At 39.0% G+C, this 23451-nt stretch overlaps 1 protein-coding gene across 9 annotated transcripts in view; it reads left to right on the forward strand.

The window, feature by feature from the left end:
- Window positions 1–23451, forward strand: part of LOC136847414 (thioredoxin domain-containing protein 11) — a 225315-nt gene that overhangs the window by 188027 nt on the left and 13837 nt on the right. For all 9 annotated transcript variants that reach the window (XM_067119083.1, XM_067119079.1, XM_067119076.1 and 6 more), the window contains 4 exons: window positions 539–728; window positions 10447–10591; window positions 11360–11588; window positions 13714–13822. In XM_067119083.1, the coding sequence (XP_066975184.1) occupies window positions 539–728; window positions 10447–10591; window positions 11360–11588; window positions 13714–13822 (673 nt within the window). The remainder of the gene's footprint in view (window positions 1–538; window positions 729–10446; window positions 10592–11359; window positions 11589–13713; window positions 13823–23451) is intronic.

Here is a 23451-nt window from a genome sequence, read left to right on the forward strand (position 1 = left end):
ATTACTTGATATCAAACCTTTGCTATTTAAAGTACAGTACCTACATAGTACTGTAATGTAATATACAATCATTATTTCAGTCTTTTTACCGTAATGTACTTCTAACCGTAATGTACTTCTACTGGTATATTTTAATCATTTATGTAATGTATAGTATTATGTACATGTAGGCATTGAGTTACAAGTGAGTTAGGTTCTTGCTTGCATGCCAGAAGTTGATTTTAACTTAAATCGGTTTGCAATTCAGCCAATAGTACAGTTAATACTGTATGATGCTAGGGCAGGTACTAAAAATGATGCTGCATGAATGATGAGAGAGCTCTCCTGAGATGGAGCATTGCCAAGTAACTCAGTGGTAAACTTATACAGCAATTACTCTCATGCATCAGCCTGCCCAGCCCCGCTGCCAGAAGTACAGTTGTAAGTGCGAGTGGTCGTATGTCGAGCAGGTTGTATGTCGGATGGTACTTGTATTTTCATTGTTTCTTGATGAACTTTACACTGCAACTAATATCTCTTAATATGATGTTATTTTCAGTGCAGAAGAATCAGATCTACTACAGCATGTTAACAACCTTATGACTGTCTTTAGTGATTCTTGCCGGGAACTGATGCTTCAGTATACTCCCTGGCAACACTACTCGGTTTGCTGTCAGCGTAACAACACAGCAAATGACAAAGAACCTATTCAAAATACATCTAGTGAAGAAAAACTAACTAAAAGCAATGTGAGAAGGTCCTTGATGTGTCTTAATGTGTATAGTAATATGGAACTTGCCATTTCTTTGAGAATTATGCTTGTTATTGTCAAATTGATCAACGATTCTGTCGGGAAGTTGACGTTTAGTAGGAATATAGGTACTGTATGTGTACTTCATGGTTAATCTGAAGTTTGAATTTGTGACCTCTTGTGAGGATTACGCAGGTTATCCATTCTTATAATAGAATGTTTAGTGCAATGCTGTAGGTCAACTCTGCCATATATATATCTTTGACATATAATGACATTAATTTTGGATTTGTTCATGACACTTACCTGACAGATATATATATAGCTGTATTCTCCGATAGGGACCGACAGAAATTCAAAAACTTATGGCACACGCAGTTGGGCCAGGTGGTTAGTACCCATTCCCACCGCTGGGAGGCGGGTATCAGGAACCATTCCCATTTTCTATTCAGATTTTCTCTGTCGCCGATATTGTCAACACCTGTTGTCAATACCTCCGCCGTTGGATTTCGGAAACTTTTCCACTGAGTATTCTGATTGTCTTTTGGTTTGTGACTTTGGATTTGTGGATAGGCATACGCTTCTGTGGACTGATTTGATTTTGGTTTTGACTAATTCTTGAACAAGATGTCTGGTTCTAGTTCTGCTAGTTTCAGGGTGTGTGTTGTGAAGGAGTGTAAGGTGAGGCTACCGAAAGCTTCGGTAGACCCTCACACAGTATGCATGAGATGTAGGAGGCATGTCTGTCTGTTGGATGATCGCTGCAAGGAGTGTGAATCGTTGCCTGATTCTGATTGGAAGGCTTACGATTCTTACGTACGCAAGTTAGAGAGTGACTGTGTAAGGAGGTCCTCCTCCAGGAGTGTGTCAGTTGGTGGGAGTCAGGGTATTAACCCATTCCTGTCCAATTGACGTAATATTACGCAACAACCCCCTACCCCCCTTCTTTTCTGACTGACGTAATTTTACGTAAAATTTACCAACATTTTTAAATGCGTGTGGTAGGGATAAATTTTTTTATTTTCGGACAGTTGGTGGTTTCCATAGGCTAAAGCATACCTTGGACCGTGTAACTCAGGAGGCATCGATACTCCAGGCAAGCAGTCCCTATACTGCGCATGCGCAATTCCCTGGCATAGTAAATTTCTCACAATGAAATCAGCTGATCCTACCCACGTTTCTCTCTCGTATCTTACATTTTTTTATAAAATGTAGGATTACATTATTGGAAACACTCTGTTTGGTATCCTCTATTTTCTATAAATTTTTAGTTCCTCTACTGTGCATGCGCAAATCCATGGCGTAGTAAAATTCTCACAATGACATCAGCTGATCGCACCTCCACGCAGGCCTGGCAGGCCACACTTCTGTCAGAGACCATGTGTATGAGGTTGGCTAAACACGTGTGGCTGTTTACATACAGCGACGTCAATCGAGAACAGTTTCCAACATGCTTTCGCAAAGTTTTTACGGTAAAACTAGCGGAAATTCGTTAGTGCATCACATAAGAGATGTCTGGATTTTAGGCAGGGCTCTGAATCTCATTTTTCATTATCATATATATCGATATTTAGAGAATTTTGTTGGCTTTCTCATAAAAAATAATTCATTCACCTAACTGTTATAGCTTTTGAGCTACGAATGATAATGTTGACAACGGTAACATTTTTTTTTTCGTTTCGAACAGCTTATAACGTCAAAATGAAACTTGCTGTTACCAAAGACATTTTTCTTGACTTTCACTTTATTCCTCAACCTTTCCTCTACATTTTTGTATATTTACAAAGTAATTTCTATGAAAAATCCGAGGTAGGGCTCTTCAAAAAAAATGTCTAGCAATAATTCTCACCATTATGCCTGGGCGCGCTCTGTTTCTTACCCACTTTTCTATCAATTTTTCACCAACTGGACTTATTCGTTTTTCATTTTTATATGTCGATATTTAGAGAATTTTCTTGGCTTTCTCATAAAAAATAATTCATTCGCCTAACTGTTATAGTTTTTGAGCTACAAACAATAATGTTGACAACGCTAACTTTTTTTTCGTTTTTGATCAATTTATAACGTCAAAATGAAACTGTTGCCGTTACCAAAGCCATTTTTCTTGACTTTCCTTTATTCTTCAACTTTTCCTCTACTTTTTGTATATTTACAAAGTAATTTCTATGAAAAATAACCGAGATAGGGCTCTTAAAAAAAAATTTTTCTAGCGATAATTCTCACCATAGGCCGGGCAGAGCGCTCTGTTTCTCACCCTCTTTTCTATCAATTTTTCACCAACTGGACTTATTCGTTTTCCATTGTTTTATATGTCAATATTTAGGAATTTTATTGGCTTTTTCTTATAAAAATTATTCATTCGCCTAACTGTTATAGCTTTTGAGCTACAAACGATAATGTTGACAACGGTAACATTTTTTTTTGTTTCAATCAATTTATAACGTCAAAATGAAACTGTTGCTGTTACCAAAGCCATTTTTCTTGACTCTCACTTTATTCTACAACTTTTCCCTCTACATTTTCGTATATTTACAAAGTAATTTCTATGAAAAATAACCGAGATAGGGCTCTTCAAAAAAACTTTTTCTAGCGATAATTCTCACCATACGCTGGGCAAATCGCTCTGTTTTTACCCTCTTTTCTATCAATTTTTTCCAACTGGACTTATTTTGGTTTTTCATTGTTTTATATATCAATATTTAGAGAATTTTCTTGGCTTTCTTATAAAAAATAATCCATTCGCCTAACTGTTATAGCTTTTGAGCTCTGAACGATAATGTTGACAACGGTAACATTTTTTCATTTCAATCAATTTATAACGTCAAAATGAAACTGTTGCCGTTACCAAAGCCATTTTTCTTGACTCTCACATTATTCTTCAACTTTTCCTCTACATTTTCGTATATTTACAAAGTAATTTCTATGAAAAATAACCGAGATAGGGCTCTTCAAAAAAACTTTTTCTATCGATAATTCTCACCATACGCAAGGTGGGGCAGAGCGCTCTTTTCTTGCCCTTTTTCTATCAATTTTTTCACCAACTGGTCTTATTCGTTTTCCATTCTTTTATATGTCGATATTTAGAGAATTTTGTTGGCTTTCTCATAAAAAATAATTCATTCGCCTGACATTCATAGTTTTTGGGTTACGAACGAAAATATAAAAATAAGTAAAGATTTTTTTTTTCGTGAAATAACTCACATTTTTTTGTATTTAGAGGGCTGGGACTCTTATTCTGACTATTCCACCATAAAATATAAACATTTAGAAAAAAAGGACAGCAAAATGAACGTTGTTGGCATAAAATTTCTATTTTTGCTGAATTTTCGAAATAATTATTTTTTTGCACTGTCGAGCGCTCCCAGACACATCGGGGCTCATGTGCCCTCAGTGATGTGATAACTATACAGATATGAAAGGGTTAATATATCTCCTGTTAATCCTACTAATGCTTCACCTTTCCCTGTAGAGTCGCCTTCGAACCCTGTGATTGCATCTGTGGAAGGTAATGCCCTTGCGCAGATTTTGAGCTCCATTCGTACTTTGGAGTCTAAGGTGTTGGCTATTGAAAATGTAGTGAAGTGTAGTGATCCCCCCAGTGTTGTGGAGGGGGCGTCAGATCGGCCCTATAATGCCTCTAGGCCTGGACCTCTGCCGAACTCCCAGGACTTAGGGAATGGGCATGTCCAGAAGCCGCAAGAGGTTACGGGACCCCACCGATCTGGCGTCCCTTGGCAGGCCTTGTTGACGTTTCCCAGGCTGCCAAGGATCGTGCTCGCGCACGGGTCCTTAAAGACTGCTTCTCGTCCTCCGAGGCGCCCTCTCCACGCAAGGGGTCGCGTTCTCGGTTGGACTCTCGTTCGTTCAAGAGGAGCTTCGTTGAGGAGGACGCTTCTCCTCTTTCTCGTGCTTTAGAGTCTTCTCCCGACTGGTTGCGTGACTTGCCGCCACAGAAGAGGACCAGGACTTCTTGAGGAGGACGTTGTTGAACGTCCCAGCCGCCCCAAGAAGAGAGCTGTCGTCGCCTCTTGGTAGAAGGAGGAGGAGGGCGTCTCCTTCCCCCTCTTCTTCTCATAAGAGCAGCCCTTCTCCTGAGAGGGTTTCCTCTCCTTGAGCGTCTTCTCCAGGATATGCAGCGGCAGTTAGCATCCCTTCTCGCTGCTAAGGAGACGGAGCCTCGTAGGGCGCCGCAAAAGGATTTGACGCTGCCAGTTAAGAGATCTAAGAGGTCTCCCTCTCCTGCTCTTCGTTTGTCTCTCTCTCCCGCGGGTTCTCGTGTCGCCCTCATCGTTCGTCGGATCATCGGCTTTCCTTGCCTCGCCGTGACGCGCTGGCTGATCAGGACGCCCCTCTTGCAGCTCGGCCAGCCACTAGTAAGAGTTCGCGCCAAGACGCTCTTCTTGACACTCCTCTTGCTTCTCATCGCGCTCGTTTTGGCGTTCGCAGGACGCTCCCAGGACGCTTCTCTTCCTTCCCGTCTGGATTCTCTGCACGATGCTCGTCAGGACCTCGTCAAGAAGCTTGTCAGCTCGCTCATCAGGACTCTCGCCAGGACGCTCGGCAGCTTGTGAGGCAGGATGCTCGTCAGGACGCCGGCAGCTTGTGAAGCAGGACGCTCCGCCAGTCAGGACCTTTCGGCAGGACGCTTCTGTAAAGTTGCTTCAGGACTTTTTCTTCTGCTTCTTCCCACGAGAAGAGGTCTCTGGCCGAATTGGACCCAAAGGTCTTAGTCTTCCTCAAGCCCCGAAGACTCTCCTGTCGCCTCCGTCGAAGAGGAGGTTTGTCTCAGGAGTCGGACTCTGCAGAGCAGGAGCAGCCCCCTCTTGTCGTCTTTCTCCGACTACCAGGTTTTGGCTAATATGCTTAAGGAGCTATTTCCAGACAAATTTCAGCCTTCTGCTCCTCTTTTTCCCTTCGCAGTTAGCTTCTTGAAGGTGAGGAAATCGCCCGGCTTCCTGCAAATGAAGACTTCTCTTGCTACTAGGAAAGCACTCAAGAGAGTCAACTCTTGGATGGGAGATAGAAAGTCTCAAGGGAAATCTTCCTTCGCTCTACCCCCGTCTAGATTGTGCGGGAAACTGGAATGTGGTATGAGACGGGAGAGGAAATTGGCTCAAGGGTTCCTTCTTCCTCTCAAGGCGACTTTGCGAGTCTCGTTGATGCTTCGAGGAGGTCTCTCCTTTCTTCGGCGAAAGTGTCCTGGACGCTTTCTGAGACTGACCACCATCTGAAAGGCCTTTTCAAGTCTATGGAGGTCTTTAACTTTCTGGATTGGTGCTTGGGGGCCTTGGACTTGAGGACTCGTAGTCCAGATTCTATCTCTCTGGGGGAGCTGTCCAGTGTGCTGTCTTGCATGGACAAGGCCGTCAGAGATGGCGCGGATGAACTGGCTTCGCATTTTGGTACAACCCTCCTGAAGAAGAGGGCTTTATACTGCAATTTTGCAGCAAAGTCCGTTTCTCCTGTCCAGAGGGCTGAATTACTTTTCGCCCCTCTGTCTAGCCATCTCTTCCCCCAGCCGCTAGTCAAGGATCTCACCTCCAGCCTTAAGGAGAAGGCTACTCAGGACCTCCTTGCACAGTCTTCCAGACGTCCTAGTGTCCCATCCACGTCATCGCAGGGACTACCCTCTAAGAGACAGAAGCCCTTTCGTGGGAAATCTTCCTCCTCTAGACCCTTTTCACGAGGAAGAGGCCTTTCCAGAGGCGGAGCCCCTTCTTCCCAAAGGGGCAAGAAGTGACTTTCTACACCTCCAGACACCAGTAGGAGCCAGGCTTCTCCTGTTTTCGGAAGCCTGGAAAGTAAGAGGGACGGATTCCTGGTCCCTCAATGTAATCAAGAAAGGTTACAGGATCCCGTTCCTCGAAAACCCCCGTCCTCAACTCCCAGAGATCTGTCGCCCTCTTACCGTCCGGAGAAGCAACAGATCCTTTTAGATCTGCTGGAAGAAATGATCGAGAAGAGAGCCATAGAGCGAGTCCTGGATTTGGAGTCTCCAGGTTTCTACAATCGTCTCTTCCTGGTTCCAAAACAGTCAGGGGGGTGGAGACCAGTCCTGGACATCAGCAGACTGAACAATTTTGTCTTCAAAGAAAAGTTCAAAATGGAGACGCCTCAGTCTGTTATCAATGCGCTGCGACCAGGCGATTGGATGGTCTCTCTGGACCTCCAGGGACGCTTTATTTTCATGTCCCCATTCATCCTCGGTCGAGAAAGTATTTGAGATTTGTCCTGGGGACAAGTGTACCAGTTCAGAGCTCTCTGTTTCGGACTGAGTACAGCTCCTATGGTGTTCACAGTCCTGATGAGGAACGTTGCCCGGTGGCTTCATCTTGCGGGCATAAGGATCTCGCTCTATCTGGACGACTGGCTCATTCAAGCCTCATCGGAAGAAAGGTGTCTGGAGGACTTACATTCAACTTTGGAGCTGACGAAGTCCCTGGGACTTCTTGTGAATTTAGAGAAATCACATCTGATCCCCTCCCAGTCCATTCTTTATCTGGGGATTCAGATGGATTCAGTGGTTTTTCGAGCCTTTCCATCCCAGGAACGTCAGCAGCACTGCTTAGTAAAAGTTTCGGCCTTCCTGGGAAAGAAACATGCTCGGTGAGGGAATGGATGAGTCTGCTGGGGACCATTTCATCACTAGAGAAATTTGTTTCCCTGGGGAGGTTGCATCTCAGACCCCTCCAGTTTTTCCTTGCGGATAACTGGAAGAACAAGGAGGATCTAGAGGAGTCTCTCAGGATCTCTCTCTCTGTCAAGGACCATCTTCGGTGGTGGCTCGATCCCGTAAAGTTGGCAGAAGGGGTCTCTCTCTCTCTTCAGAACCCCGACCTAGTGTTGTTTTCCAACGCGTCCATGTCGGGATGGGGAGCAACACGGGGGGGAGGAAGTGTCAGGCACCTGGAAAGGGGAACAGGTGTCCTGGCACATCAATCTAAAAGAACTGGAAGCGATTTTCTTAGCTCTTCAGTTCTTCGAGATCAATTTGCAGGCCGGGTAATTCAAGTCAACTCAGACAACACCACGGCCCTGGCGTACCTCAAGAAACAGGGAGGTACTCATTCTCGGTCCCTGTTCATGATTGCCAAAGAGATCCTGCTGTGGGCACATTCTCGTCAGGTGACAATTCTCACGCGTTTTGTTAGCAGGGGTCGAGAATGTACGGCGGACCTTCTCAGTCGGCAGCATCAGCTTCTTCCAACAGAGTGGACTCTGAACGCGGAAGTGTGTCAGGAGCTTTGGAAGCTTTGGTGACGTCCCCTGGTGGACATCTTTGCAACTTCAAGGACCACAAGGCTGCCTCTTTACTGCTCTCCCGTACTCGACCCGGGGGTCCTAGCAGTAGATGCCTTTCTCTGGGACTGGAAGGGTCTAGACCTGTATGCCTTTCCCCCATTCAAGATTCTGGGGGAAGTCATCAGGAAGTTTGTAGCTTCAGAAGGGACGAGAATGACATTAATCGCCCCCTTTTGGCCTTCAGCGGAGTGGTTCACAGAGGTCATGTCTCTCTTGGTGGATTTTCCAAGAACGCTTCCTATGAGAACAGATCTTCTCAAACAACCCCACTTCGAGAGGTACCACAAAAACCTTCCCGCTCTGAGTCTGACTGCATTCAGACTATTGAGAAGTTGCTCAGAGTGAGAGGTTTTTCTAAACCAGTGGCTAAGGCGATCGCCAACGCCAGGAGAGCCTCCTCCAGCGCAGTGTACCAGTCAAAGTGGGTCATTTTTAGGAAGTGGTGCAAACTTAGGGAATTTCCTCTACCACAACCTCTGTGTCCCAGATAGCAGACTTCCTTTTTATTTGAGAAAGGATTTAAAGCTGGCAGTCCCTACCATCAAAGGCTACAGAAGTATGCTGTCAGCGGTCTTTAGGCATAGAGGCCTTTACTTATCGGACAACAAAGACCTTCATGATCTTCTAAGGTCTTTTGAGACGTCTAAGGTAGCCGCCCCTAAGTTACCTTCGTGGAATTTAGATGTCGTTCTAAAATTCCTGATGTCCAAGAGATTTGAACCTTTGCATTCTGCTTCCTTCAAGGACGTAACCAAGAAAGCTATTTTCCTAACTGCTCTGGCGACTGCGAAGAGAGTTAGTGAACCTCGAAGCGATCAGCAAGATTATAGGTTTTAGAGGCCCTGATGCAGTCTGCTCTCTGAGCCCTATGTTTCTTGCCAAGAATGAGAACCCGTCTTCCCCTTGGCCCAGGTCCTTCGAAATTAAGGGCTTGACAGACATCACTGGACAAGAACCGGAGAGAACCCTGTGCCATGTCAGGGCTCTGAAATTTTACTTACAGAGGACCCAGGATTGTAGAGGTCCTTCTAACAATCTTTGGTGCTCGGTTAAGAGGCCTGATATACCTCTCTCGAAGAATGCCCTGGCGTTCTTTTTAAGAAGCACCATCATAGACGCCCATTCCAGTGTGCTAGACGAGGATTTGAGATCTTTGAAGGTCAAGGCTCACGAAGTGAGAGCCATTGCTACCTCAGTGGCTTTCCAGAAAAACCAGTCTCTCAATGACATTCTGGGTGCCACTTTTTGGCGAAGCAATTCTGTCTTCGCTTCTCATTATCTTACGGAAGTAAAGACGTCCTATGAGAATTGCTGTGCGCTGGGGCCTTACGTTTCCTCAAATACGATCTTGGGGGCAGAAAGCGACTCTCATCCTCTCCTTTAGTTTTGTTTTTGTGTGTTTTTTAAATATATTAGATGTGTTGTTTTTTATGGTTGTTGGGTCTCCACCAGTGGTGGTCGTCCCAGTCCTTAGTTTATGTTATTTATTCATGACGTAACTAGGCTTGGTCAGGTGGTTGTTTCGTTTGTCGCTTGCCCTCACAGTAAGGTCATATGGTCTAGTCACATTGTGGTCTCGCCCCCGTTGACAGATCATCTAGATTTCACCAGCTTTATAGGTCCCTACCTCGCTGGAGTCTCTAGTAAAGCAGAAGCAGACTTGGGTGACAGTAGTCACGAAGTCAGCAATGCTAACAGGTAAGGAACCAAGGCATCAATCGCCTACATATGTTTGTTTCCTAAATCCTATTCTGTCTCTTCCCACCTCCAATGGTGGGATTCAGCTATATATATATATCTGTCAGGTAAGTGTCATGAACAAAATTATATTTTTATGATAAAATAAAGTTTGTTCATACTTACCTGGCAGATATATATAATCATAGTACCCACCCTCCTCCCCTCAGGAGACAGTAGTTCTAGATTCTAGAAAATCTGAATAGAAAATGGGAATGGTTCCTGATACCCGCCTCCCAGCGGCGGGAATGGGTACTAACCACCTGGCCCAACTGCGTGTGCCGTAAGTTTTTGAATTTCTGTCGGTCCCTATCGGAGAATACAGCTATATATATATCTGCCAGGTAAGTATGAACAAACTTTATTTTATCATAAAAATATCATTTTCAATCATATTTTCCTTTTGTTAATTATTTCAGTTTTCATTGATGTTCTGGATGCTGAATTACTTGTAGTAGTAAATGATAATTCAGTGTGTAAGAATACTTGCTCTTATCTTTCTGAAAGTGAATATGTTTTAGAATCTAAACAAAAGCATAGTGGTAGTCAGCTTTTTGGGACATGTATTCAATTTAGTAAGCAGTGAAAACTTAGTTTTAGGATTTCCCATGCATCTTTTATTTTGGTAATCTTCACTTAGAATCATTGAACATATTTTTCTTTCTTTCTCACTGAAGCCTGTTGAGGGAGGTCTAAAGGATGATAGAATTGAGAAACTTGTTGCTGTTTCTGCGGAGGATCAGTGCAAAAGGCTATTTCATGGGTCTCTTTTGGCAGCACCAGCTCTGCTAAAGGACAACCAACCAGCACCAGCTTTAACAGGTATATAAATTTTTAAAGCTGAAGGGTTAGTCTTAGTCTCAAATATGATAGTTCTTTGTGAATGTATTTTTGAACTTAACAGTATAATATAAAGTCATTTTGATTTATGTTTTTTACAGTATACTGTATTATATATTCAGCCCACAAAGTCAGTTATTGCCTTATGTTTTACTATATTTTTATGTCAGCATTAACTTTGTCTTGGCTGTTTTGCCTTGAATTTGTACTTAACACAATTTTGATTTATTATAAATGTCATTTAATAATCCTTTGAGGCAGCCCAAAGAATTCATGACATTGGCCTTATTAAACTACTTAACACTAATACTAACTGCATTTTTATCATAGATTGGTTTAACATGACAACAGAGTCACATTTACAGATACTTTACTCTTAAGTGGTAGAAATTTTACCATGGTAAGATTAAAGCATTTGAATGGCTAATAGCTAAGTAAGAAGAGATTAAAAGGACCTGATGCAAAATACTGTAAAAGGCAGAAAGCAGTTCAGCTGAGCCAGAGGGACTCTGCAAAGAACATTTAGAGCAATACCTCTCTATAAGGGATTATCAACAGCAATTTATTTGAAATTTTATTCCAACTGCTCCTTCTACAGTAAATGTTTAGTGAATACACATGACAATAAAGTGTATTTTATAGAAATAAGGAATAGGTTTGGTTAATAATATATTTTTCATGAAGCCTCACTTTTACAGTTATTCCTGAGTATAGCAATGGTAATTGATGTTATATTTATATGTATTTCAGGTTTGGGATGTAGAACTAACAAGTCTTTGTCATTCGTTGCCATTGATTCTCTTCATAACAAGAATATGGCATTGAGATTAGGTGTAAACATGACAGCCAGGGAACCACGAAATACTGCTGCTGTCATTGTAGATCTTGAAAAGGAGACGCATTTTGTTATGGATGCTAGTTTGTCTAAGCCAACTTTAGTGAACTTCATTCTTAACTACACAAATGGCCTATTAGATAGGTAAGTAGGGATGTACATGCAGACCTAACCAAATGTATATCCTGTAATATTTGCCTTTCAGGGATGTTGCACTAATACGTAAAACCTGTCATAAGCTGTTTGAGCTTAGCCTATTTCATATCGTTGGTTTAAAAACAGTAATTATGTAGTGCAGTATAATACAGTACTTATATTACTCACATTTTATTAAGCAATATTAAGCCTATCAAAAGCAATATTAAGCCTATCAAAGCTTGGAGTAAAATAACTACAGACACCACCCTACTTACAAACGAGTTACGTTTCGTATGGCCATTTGTATGTTGAATTGTCTGTAAGTTGGTTACTATACTCTTCATGCCTGTTAAGTACAGTATGATATAAAGTTAGTACACTGTATATGTAAAGTACTGTATGTGAATAGGCTCACAAAACAAAATTTGAACTTCAGGTTGCAAAGGGGACCTCTCTGAACACAATTGTAATTTGCGATCCGGTCTGTTTGTGTCGCTGAATGTTTGTAAGTAGGGTGGTTTGTGTACACACACACACAGAGAGAGAGAGAGAGAGAGAGAGAGAGAGAGAGAGAGAGAGAGAGAGAGAGAGAGAGAGAGAGAGAGAGAGAGAGAGAGAGAGAGAGAGATTCATTTGATTGCTCATGGAAGTACAGTTTATTTGTGATCAGCAGATGAATTGAGACCATATGCATGTGCAACAAATGGAACTGAGAGCATATATAGTACATTTAAATTTAATGAATTCAGTACAGTATAACTGTGTAAATATTCTTATTTCATTTGTTGATCACTTGTAAATTGCACTTCCAAGAGCAGACTTCTCTCACATTGTGTATTGTTATTTTACTGCAAGTTTTGATAAAGTCAATATCCCTTTTTAAAATGTGATAACTATAAAGAATAACTAGAGAGAGAGAGAGAGAGAGAGAGAGAGAGAGAAAGGTGAGCAAACAAATTCTTAATAAAAATTTTTTTTTTTGTTTGTGATAGTGAGAGAGGGGGGAGAAAGGTGAGCAGATGCTCAGTAAGTGCATAGTTTATCTTCATGTGTACATATATATTCGCACACATACACAGACTTAAAATGTATGTATGTAACAATACTTTACTGTATTTTGTACAATATGTACTGTACTGCATTAAATAAATGTCAATAAAAATACGGACCAGAACAGACCCACAAAGATGTTTATGGGTCTTTTTTTATTTATTTATATTTTGTGAGTTCTGTGAATTTTACATATCTTGTAAGAATAAGTAGGAAGAACTGTTGCAGTTGGCTATGTTTTTTTTTAAGCAATACTGTACAGTACTGTATTGTACATATTTTTAGAACCCATTCACTTTGCACATATATCTCTGTACTTAGTGATAAGTAAATTGATATTTTAAATTGAATAATTACAAAAGAACAGTTAGGATAGGTTATTAATTACTCTATATATGGAATGCTGTACATCATGCTATGCTAATTGGCTTCAAGCTTTTGTAGGCTAGAAGTAAACTCTCTTTACATAACAGATTTCATTATTTGAAAGGGGCGGCAGACCCCCAACTGTCTGCTTAGTTGAGGTGCCATGTATTTTAAGGATGTTATCTGTGAAAATTTTTAGAAGACTTGAATTGCAGAGCATAGTTATAGGAAGTAGGTTTAGAAACCCTTAAAGCCTAGTTTATGATGGAAACCAATTATAAAATATTATTTGTGGAAGTAAATCCTCAGTACTTAACAGATTTCATTAATTGAAAGGGTCAGCAGACCCCCAACTCTCTGCTAAGTTGAGGTGCCATATACTATTTTAAAGATGTTATCTGTGAAAATCTTGAGATTACTTGATTGGCAAGGCACAGTTATAAGAAGTAGATTTAAAAACCCTTAAAGCCTTATTTTATGATGGAAGCCAATTAGAAAATATTTGTTTGAGTTGTGTCTTTCATGTTCAGGCAGAAGAATGTAGTAAAGTGCTTCGGATCATTCATTGCTATTATTGCATAATATCCTTTGCCTTATTTGAAAAAAAGATATTACTCATTGATGTTAAGTTCTTCAAGGACAAAGAAAAACTTAGAATATGTCATGGTTTTTTATATTTTTTCTTCATTGACTGAGAATCACATTTTTTCTTCAGGAAATTAGTATCAAGTCATGAAGAAAATGCAGATTGTGAGGCAGGCCAAGTTTGTATCAAAGAATTGACAGCTAGCAACTACATGACTATTACACAAAAACCTGGCCAGGTGAGGATGCATAAACACTTGAAATACATTTTTGTTGTGACCTGCTTTTGCTTGTAAATCTCTCAGGTAAAGAATAACCTTTACACGGTGTTTTTTAGCTTAATTTTTAATTTCCCTATTAACAATTTCATGCATCCTGCATAATACTTTTAGAGGTAACATGAGTGTAAGGTAGCATTATGCAATTTACATACATTTGCTTAAAACATATTTTTATGGAAAGAATCTTGACCAGGAACACCAAGTTTCACCAGCTCCAAACTTATTTCTTCAATAGACATGAGAATTTTTTATTTTATTAGAAATCCACCGTTACCACTACATTTTCTTACTTTGTTATTACAAACCCATTATATAAAAAGCCTTAATTGTATGGCAGATCAATTTGAAGCATTGCAAAGAGTGATCTAACTGCAAGTACCTAGCCAACTCAGTCAGATCCATGATGCCTTGCTACTTGTCCTTCTATGTATCTTGCTTTCGTCAAGACAAGCTGTTGCTCATCTCAGGACCACCCAGTATATCTGATATTTGTGGTGTGATGTTTATGGGTTATCATTATTCATGCATTTGCATGTCAGTCTCACATTCACAATGTGATACCTTTTATTATGTGAGCTATTTTCCTTGTTACCTTCCAGCTGGCAACCATGTAGTTACTGTTACATTGCTTTGAGTAGCCTGCTGCCATTTGTTCCCTGTGCTTTTTTAGTTTTTCTCACTTTGCAACATAACTTTCAGGAAGTTGAGTGAATTTCAGGTCAATGATATTCAGAAAGTTGTTTTTTATTCCAAAAGTTGTGTTTATGTCATGTAATTCTAGTTAGGGGTTTTTTTGCTATCCGAGTTTGATGGACTGCCAGTATACCTTTTGACCCTTGCCTTACTCATATAGAATTTTAATGTTTGCGTAGTAAATGTGTTCTCTTCTTATTTGCCCCTGTTACAGTAATGGGATCCTTTTGGTCTTCTCTGTTCTGTACCCGTGGATTACATATTTTCACACTCAAGCTAAGTGCACTGTACTGTTCAGTGATTCATTGTGATATTTATTTTTTAATTAGTGTTCATTATGCCTCAACATATGTGTGTGGGTAAGCACAATATGTTCTTTAATACAATCATGTCATTCACAAAGAAGAGCCCCTGCTTACGGTACAGTACATTTCTTGTAGGGGCCAGCATTGCTTACCTGAACTAACATGATTTGGCTCCATGTTAATTGGTACAAGCATGCACAGCTGCATGCCTGTGAACAACATTTTGCAATATCTGTTGGTGAGTTGTCAGATTGATCTCTTCCCTAAGATACTGCGAGAGCTGCATGCCCGCAAAATAGGTCAGAGGGATTCTTGCCTCCAAAAATGTTTTCCCCCCTCGTGTGGGTTCCCTTCTGTTCCTGGTAAAAATCCATCTTGTCATCTACTGCCTTTGTCCCACCCATTTGAATATACAAGCAATCCCCCTTTTATTACCTTAGGGTATTGATATAATTTTTAAATTCATCAAAGGCATTAAACAGGTTTTCATATGTTCAAACTGTTCATTTTGTAAGAATACCTAAACTTTTGATATCAGATTTTTAGGCTTTTTTCAAGCCAGGATGGGTCTTTTTGCTTAATGCTAGATTTTCACTCTGCCAGTGATGAATTTAGTGAGGATTATAATGCAAGTTGCATCTGCGCATCAAGATCTGCCAGCATCTGTTCATGCTCCTGTTGTGGGTGGGGTTTGCTTTATGATGCTGTTCCTACTACCGTCTGCCTCACTGTAGTGGAGCGTCTTTCTTGCACTGTTTTTAGATATTTACCCAGTCCCATGTTTGAAAATCTTTCCTAGCCTAACCCGTCCAAAAATGCTTCAACTATGTGATCCACCCACATGTTCACGTTGTTCTTCTTTCACTATACAATCCAGCTTTCGACAACAAAACCACAAAACAGACTTACAACCCATCTTTATCGACCTAACCTTCAGAGAGCTCTCTCTACCTTGCCACCATTTGTTCAACACTCCCTCCCACCCCTGTTTGTTTACATTTTTCTCCCTCCCGCCATTCCGTCCTATGACGTCACAACAGGAACAGATACTTTTTAAACATAAAGAATGCTTTGCTATAAAAACATCTTATAAAATTAAACGTGCTTTTTATACATTTTGTAACGCCCACACCATTTCATTAACGCAGAAAATAAAAATAAAATAATGACTAACTTATAAAACTAACATATAATCACACTTATCTCCTTCTCCCTCCCCTCCAGCATCTTCTTATCCTAATCCCCTCTAGTCTCCATTATTCTCCAATTTACCCTTTATGTAATTTCTAATACTTTCCCCTGAAACTCCAGCTTTGGTCATACACCAGGTATTTGATGCTTTCCTTTTATTCATCTCACCTCACTTATTTCTCCAGATTTTGTTGTTTCTTTTATTGCTGCAATATCAATTTTTAATCTCTTACTACTTACTCCAGTACTTGATTTTATTGCAGTCATTAGGGCTTTACCATCAGTTTTCACCAGTACTTCGAATTTTCTCCCTCCTACTGTCTCTTCCCACAAATGTTTGAAATATATCAATCTTTCTATGGCCTCCCCCACACTCAGAGCTTCTGCTTCAATGGTGGACTTTTCTACTCTTCTGGATTTCCACCATATGGGACTTCTCTTATCATCTGTCAATGATATCACATAACCTAATTGAGTATGACCATCTTCAATATTCCCGTATGAAGCATCTGCATAGGCTTCCCAATGAATCTTTTCTTCTTCTAACTCACTTATTATCACTTCTCCCACTATGCTCTTAGTTTTTCTCACTATTTTAATCAGCTTTCTCATACCTTGAGTCATTCCATCTTTAAAAGCTTTACATAATTCACTAACATCATATGATATTTCTGGCATGGTATGTAGCAATACCCAGTTCAACTGTCCTACCTTCTGTTAACTCCTTTTGTCCTAATATTCTATTACCTGTGAATCTTCTAGCTTCTGGTTCTCTTATAGAATTGATATATTGCCACTGATTAAGACAAATTCCATTTTCCTTATGCTCTACTGTTACTCCTACATACTTAAAACTTTTACTGTCTTGTTCTCCTATTTGCTATTTCCCTTTCAATTTCCCAATTGTTTCTTTTAAAAATCCTTCATTTCCTCCATAGCAAAAATCATCTACATGTGTACATAAAATACCATTCAATTTATTGTCTTTCCTACAAAAGAATATATGAGGTTCTAATCTACTCCTCTCGCCCTTAAGCTCCTCCACCACTTTTACCACCTGACAGTACCATGGAGATTCAGATTTTGTGGCTAATACTTTATTATTCCATCTTTCTGCCATCCTCCTTATTATTCCATCTTTCTGTCATCCTCCTTACTTTTTCATTTTAAAATTTTCCCCCGTTGTCTGATAATATTTTAGAAGGTGCCCCAAATATAGCAAACCACCCGCCAAAAAGTGTCTTTATAATAGTTTCTGGTTTCTTGTCTTTTATCCAAAAAGCCGGACAATACCTTGTTGCCATATCTACTATTACCAAGAACTTTCTCTCTTCTATCTCTCCCACATCCATTGCTACAACTTCATTAAATGTCTTACTCCAAGAAAATCCCACTACTGGTTTAGCTGGGTTTCTTTTATATCTTTTACATACCTCACAACTTGCAATTAAGTCTGTCTGTTAGTAACTTTTTTATTTCCTCTTTTTCCATCTCCCTCAAACCCTCACTCCACTGTGCTGCTTCTGTTAGCTTCCATATTTTATCTCCACTTCTGTGGCCAAATTGTAGATGTAACTTTATCATTGCACCTTTAATTTCCCTTAGACTCTTTCCCTCCCAACCCTCCAGTAACAATTCTTCTTCTACCTTCCTCCTCAAAATTGGTATTCTTAAATGGCCCTGTTTGTCTTCTCTTAACTTTATCTTCGTTTCCCCTAACACTTCTATTTGAACACAATTCTCTATTAAATTTATGATCATCCCCATTTTACTCATGGTATTCTTACCTAATAACCTTGGTACATCACCCTGCAAAATTTCTGTCTTGAAATAAAACTTTTTGTTTTTCAATATCACCAGTATTTTCATTACTCCTTTCGACTTGTATGATGACTCACCGTAATTAAATACTTTATTAGACTCTTTCTTAGTATCATTCATTCTCCTCAACTCTTCCTGATTCAAACCCACGACAATGCGTGCCAGACACAGTTCCCCACAAACTGTTGATTTACATCCTCTGTCTAAAATTGCATCAATCTCTCCCCAAGATTCTTCTTCTATTTTACTAACTTCTCCCATATAAACTTTTTCTTCTTCTTGTCCAGTTTCTGATTTCTTCTTATTTTGAAAATTCTGAGGACAGTCTCTGGCCCAATGCTATTACGATTTGCATATTACACACAATGTTACTTTCCCTTCTCTATTTAAAGGATTTCTTCCACCTCTACCTCGTTTCACCTTTCCCCGATATCTTTGGTTCTCCCACCCTTTGCCAAAATTTGCACAACCTTCTGATCCCAACCATTCCCCCTCCTCTTTATTCCGTAATCCCTCAAATATTCTTTTCATTATTTGTGACACTGTTTTATATTCTAATTTTTCTTGACCACAAGCTGCTAATCTTCTGCGAGATTCGATTGTTCTAGTACATGAAAACCTTTTGCTTCCCCTTCAAGCATGCTTTTCCTTAGCACTCTACTACACTCTGACTCTGCCTTTTCATACCTACAGTAGTTATAAAATTTCTCATCTTTTCACTAGATTCTCTTTCTATTTTAAAAGTTTTTCATTTTACTGTAATTTTCCTTTAACGTATCTTTTAGATACACTTCATGTAGTTTGGATAGGATTATATTTGAACCCTCTTTATCCTTAAGTTCATCTTTATCTATTCCTTCTGTTACTTCTAAAGCTTTCCCTTTTAAGCTCATTCTTATCTCTATCCCCGGATATTTCACTTCTTCTCCACGCACCACAAGCCAATTTTCGACTTGTCCTCTCCATCCTTTATAATCGCCCTGTGTCCCGCTAAATCTCGGACAGTCTCTTTTCCATTTCATCTCCCAAAGTTTACCATTAGATCTGTCCATTTTTAACCAACCACGCTCTGCTACCATTTGAAAATCTTTCCTAGCCTAACCTGTCCAAAAATGCTTCAACTATGCGATCCACCCACCTGTTCACGTTGTTCTTCTTTCACTATACAATCCAGCTTTCGACAGCAAAAACCACAAAACAGACTTACAACCCATCTTTATTGACCTAACCTTCAGAGAGCTCTCTCTACTTTGCCACCATTTGTTCAACACTCCCACCCACGTTTGTTTACATTTTTCTCCCTCGCCATTTCCGTCCTATGATGTCACTTCCTATGACGTCACAACAAGAACAGATACTTTTTAAACATAAAGAATGCTTTGCTATAAAAACGTCTTATAAAATTAAACGTGCTTTTTATACATTTTTTAATGCCCATACCATTTCACTAATGCAGAAAATAAAAATAAAATAATGACTTATAAAACTAGCATATAATCACCATGTACATACACTCTCATCTACTCTTGCACAATAATGTGCTTTTGTAATGTACACCTTCTGTATACTTGCAAGTTCTTGGATCATTACTGCTGTATCATCGAGTAATCATACCTACAAGTCTCGACATTGTGCCCTTTACATTGTATCCTTCTCCTGTGTGCCCAGCTGTCATGACTCTTTTACCCCAGCACTTGCCCCCATATTCATTTTGAGTTCGGCATCTGTCTTGGCTACATTGACAGCCTTGGAAACAAAGAAACCATCTACAACTTACAAGATTAGACAGTCAAGTATCAGTCGCATTTGTTTCAGCATGCACTGTGTAGTGTAATTACGGGGCTATTCAGGTATGTATTAAAATATATTGATTTTTATGGCATCAGGTTTATCCCTTAAGTAGCAAAGTCCAATAAGTTGAGGTGCCAGTTCTGGAGTACTAACCATTATGTCTCTTGTGCTTGGTGGGTGTATTCCCTTGGGTTAATTTTCTGTTGCAAAGTCTTTCTTATGGAGGAACCCAGTGTTCAGGAAATTTGACCAACTCCATATTTTTAAGACTAGATATCTGGCAGCGACATCTTTGTCTTGGGGTCATCTGCTGTGTCTTCCCTCTAAGTTGTTATTCAGGTTATTTATGATTATTTGGTGCATAATAAAAAGTGTTTTTATATATAACATATAGTCCCTCCAACAGTCCCCTCTCTTGTTTTTATATTATAAAAAGTTTACATATTCTGAATGTTACACAAAAACTTGTTAATAAAAGTCCTGGCTTTTGGGAAGCCCTCTTCCCATCTTTTAAGGGTCTAAATAAGTAGCATTATGAAAGCTAAAGGTTTGTAGTAACAAGTTGATCTTGTGTATCATTCAAAGTAAGTAAATTATTAAACATAGAAGTAAAACCAAATAAGGGTTGTTCATTGAGAAAATAACAAAACAGTCTGTAGTTTGCTTTAATGAACCTTATGGCATCATGAACCTGGTGGAGTTGCCTAGACATCTTTGATTGTGTAGTTGGATCTCTATTTTTATTATTTCAAATGGGTGTGCCTGGATGTATTTTACACAGTTCCGGTTATGTATGATTAATAGGTTTATATAAAAACTTTTATTGTAAAAACAGTTTTTAACTTAGTATCGAGTACCTAAGAGGTGAACTGTTTTATGGATGAAAGCTTGCATCTGACCACCATCTTCAAGATCCTGTTTTGATTTAATTTGAAATTATTTTTTTGAACCAATATCCCAATAAGAATTTGATTTTTGCAATGAAAGTATTTTTATTCATAGTATACTTCACCACAATTCTCATTACCAAAAGAATTTTGACCTCCGATTTAATAGGTTGTACCCATTGTATTTTAAAATGCATATTATGATATAAACTTTATTTTTCATTTAGAGGAATTAGTGCATGAGTAGTATCAGTAATCATATTTCAAACTTGCTGGGAATCAAAGTACTGTACTGTAATGCAAAAAAGTATGATCCAGTACACATGGAGAAGATTCTGCCAGCAAATTTGTTCATAAGTTGACTGTGCCAAACAGTTTGCCATTACCCGTAAATATTAATCATTATTTGAACAAGATCCTACGTTATATTTAGTAAGCTCATGTGATATGCCATGTGTATGAAACCCCATGGCTGTTACTGTTGCAATAATCCAATTCTCTTATGACATGAAAGAAATAGGGAATTATATAGGTTTGTATCCTGTATTTTCTAATGTTTTATAGTGAAATGTTAAATCACTGTTCAGTTTATACATGAGAAGATCTGTACTGTTCAATTATAAGCATTGGAAGGACGCAGACTGAAGCAAGCCTGACAGTTAGTTTGAGAATATCAAAAGAAATGGTGTAAACAGCTTTTTAAGTGTTGCATGTGATCTACACAGAATTTATGCTAAATATTTAATAACTAACTAATGTTTTTAGGTAGCTTTGCTGTGCCAGAGAATCATGAGGCAAGGATAGTATTAGTGATATTTTGTAAATATGCGCTGATGTGTATCTCATTTTGCACAAGTAACATTTATATCTGCAAAAGGAATACAGTATCCCTTAATGCATTTTCCACCAGAGGTGTAGCTGTTCAAAGATTTGTAGAGTAAAATTTAATAAGTCTCTGGGGGGTTAAAAATTCCATGGCCCCTCCTTGTAGAATAAAAGTTTAATAAGTCTTGGGGGGTTAAAAATTCTATGACCAAATGGAGGGTAGTTTACCTAATATAATAAACAGTTAGGCATGTTAGACTAGCCCTTAAACGCTGAGTGGACGTATCGTACGTCAACTAAAATTGTCTGTCGGGTGCCGAGTGGACGTACAGTACGTCGACTACAAAAAGTTTATTTAAATATTCGCGGAAAAATAGTTATAGGCCTAGTTTGCAAAAGATTTTAAATCACGCGCCTTGAGGGATGCTGGGAGTTCACGGATCACGCTGTTGTTTTGTTTACAAGTGTTACCGAGCCGCGCATGCGCAAATTTCTTCCTTCTCGCACTACAGAGCATCAGCGACGCATCTCCGAAATTCTTTCATCACTTTGTCGTAATTTTTGCACTGTTTTATATTAGCCGTTACATAACGTTTTATATATGAAAATGTGCGCAATTTCATGTAGAATACAACAGAAAATAACTCATGGTTGTAGCTTTTATCAGTTTTGAAATATTTTCATATAAATTACGATAAGTGCCAAAATTTCAACCTTCGGTCAACTTTGACTTGACCGAAATGGTCGAAAAACGCAATTGTAAGCTAAAACTCTTACATTCTTGTAATATTCAATGATTTTCCTTCATTTTGTAACAAATTGGAAGTGTCTTGCACAATATTTCGATTTATGGTTAATTTTTTGAAAAACTTTTTCCTTATGTCTGCGCGGTAACTCGGCCGAAAGTCTCAGAAATTCTTTCATCACTTTGTCGTAATTTTTGCACCATTTTATATTAGCCGCTACTTAAAGTTTTATATATGAAAATGTGTGCAATTTCATGTAAAATACAACAAAAAACAACCCATGGTTGTAATTTTTAACAGTTTGGAAATATTTTCATATAAATCACGATAAGTGCCAAAATTTCAACCTTCGGTCAACTTTGACTCGACCGAAATGGTAAAAAAACGCAATTGTAAGCTAAAACTCTTACATTCTAGTAATATTCAATCATTTACCTTAATTTTGCAACAAATTGGAAGTCTCTAGCACAGTATTTCGATTTATGGTGAATTTTTACGTCCGTGCATGGTAACTCGGCCGAACATCTCGGAAATTCTTTTGTCACATTGTCGTAATGTTTGCACCATTTTATATTAGCCGTTACATAAAGTTTTATATATGAAAATGTGTGCAATTTCATGTAGAATACAACAAAAAACAACCCATGGTTGTAGCTTTTATCAGTTTTGAAATATTTTCATATCACAATAAGTGCCAAAATTTCAACCTTCGGTCAACTTTGACTCGACCGAAATGGTCGAGAAACGCAATTGTAAGCTAAAACTCTTACACTCTAGTAATATTCAATCATTTAACTTCATTTTGCAACAAATTGGAAGTCTCTAGCACAATATTTCGATTTATGGTGAATTTTTAAAAAAACATTTTCCTTACGTCCGCGCGCGGTAACTCTGCCGAATATCTCAGAAATTCTTTTGTCACTTTGTCGTAATGTTTGCACCGTTTTATATTAGCCGTTGCATAAAGTTTTATATATGAAAATGAGCACAATTTCATGTAGAATACAACACAAAATAACTCATGGTTGTTGCTTTTATCAGTTTTGAAATATTTTCATATAAATTACGATAAGTGCCAAAATTTCAACCTTTGGTCAACTTTGACTCGACCGAAATGGTCGAAGAACGCAATTGTAAGCTAAAACTCTTACATTCTAGTAACATTCAATCATTTACCTTCACTTTGCAACAAACAGGAAGTCTCTAGCACAATATTTCAATTTATGGTGAATTTTTTAAAAAACTTTTTCCTTACCTCCGCATGTAACGGCTGAAAATCTCAGAATTCCTTTGGTCACCTTGTCGTAATTTTCGCACCATTTTATATT

Source organism: Macrobrachium rosenbergii, chromosome 16, assembly GCF_040412425.1.
Source record: "Macrobrachium rosenbergii isolate ZJJX-2024 chromosome 16, ASM4041242v1, whole genome shotgun sequence".
NCBI classification, from domain to species: domain Eukaryota; kingdom Metazoa; phylum Arthropoda; class Malacostraca; order Decapoda; family Palaemonidae; genus Macrobrachium; species Macrobrachium rosenbergii.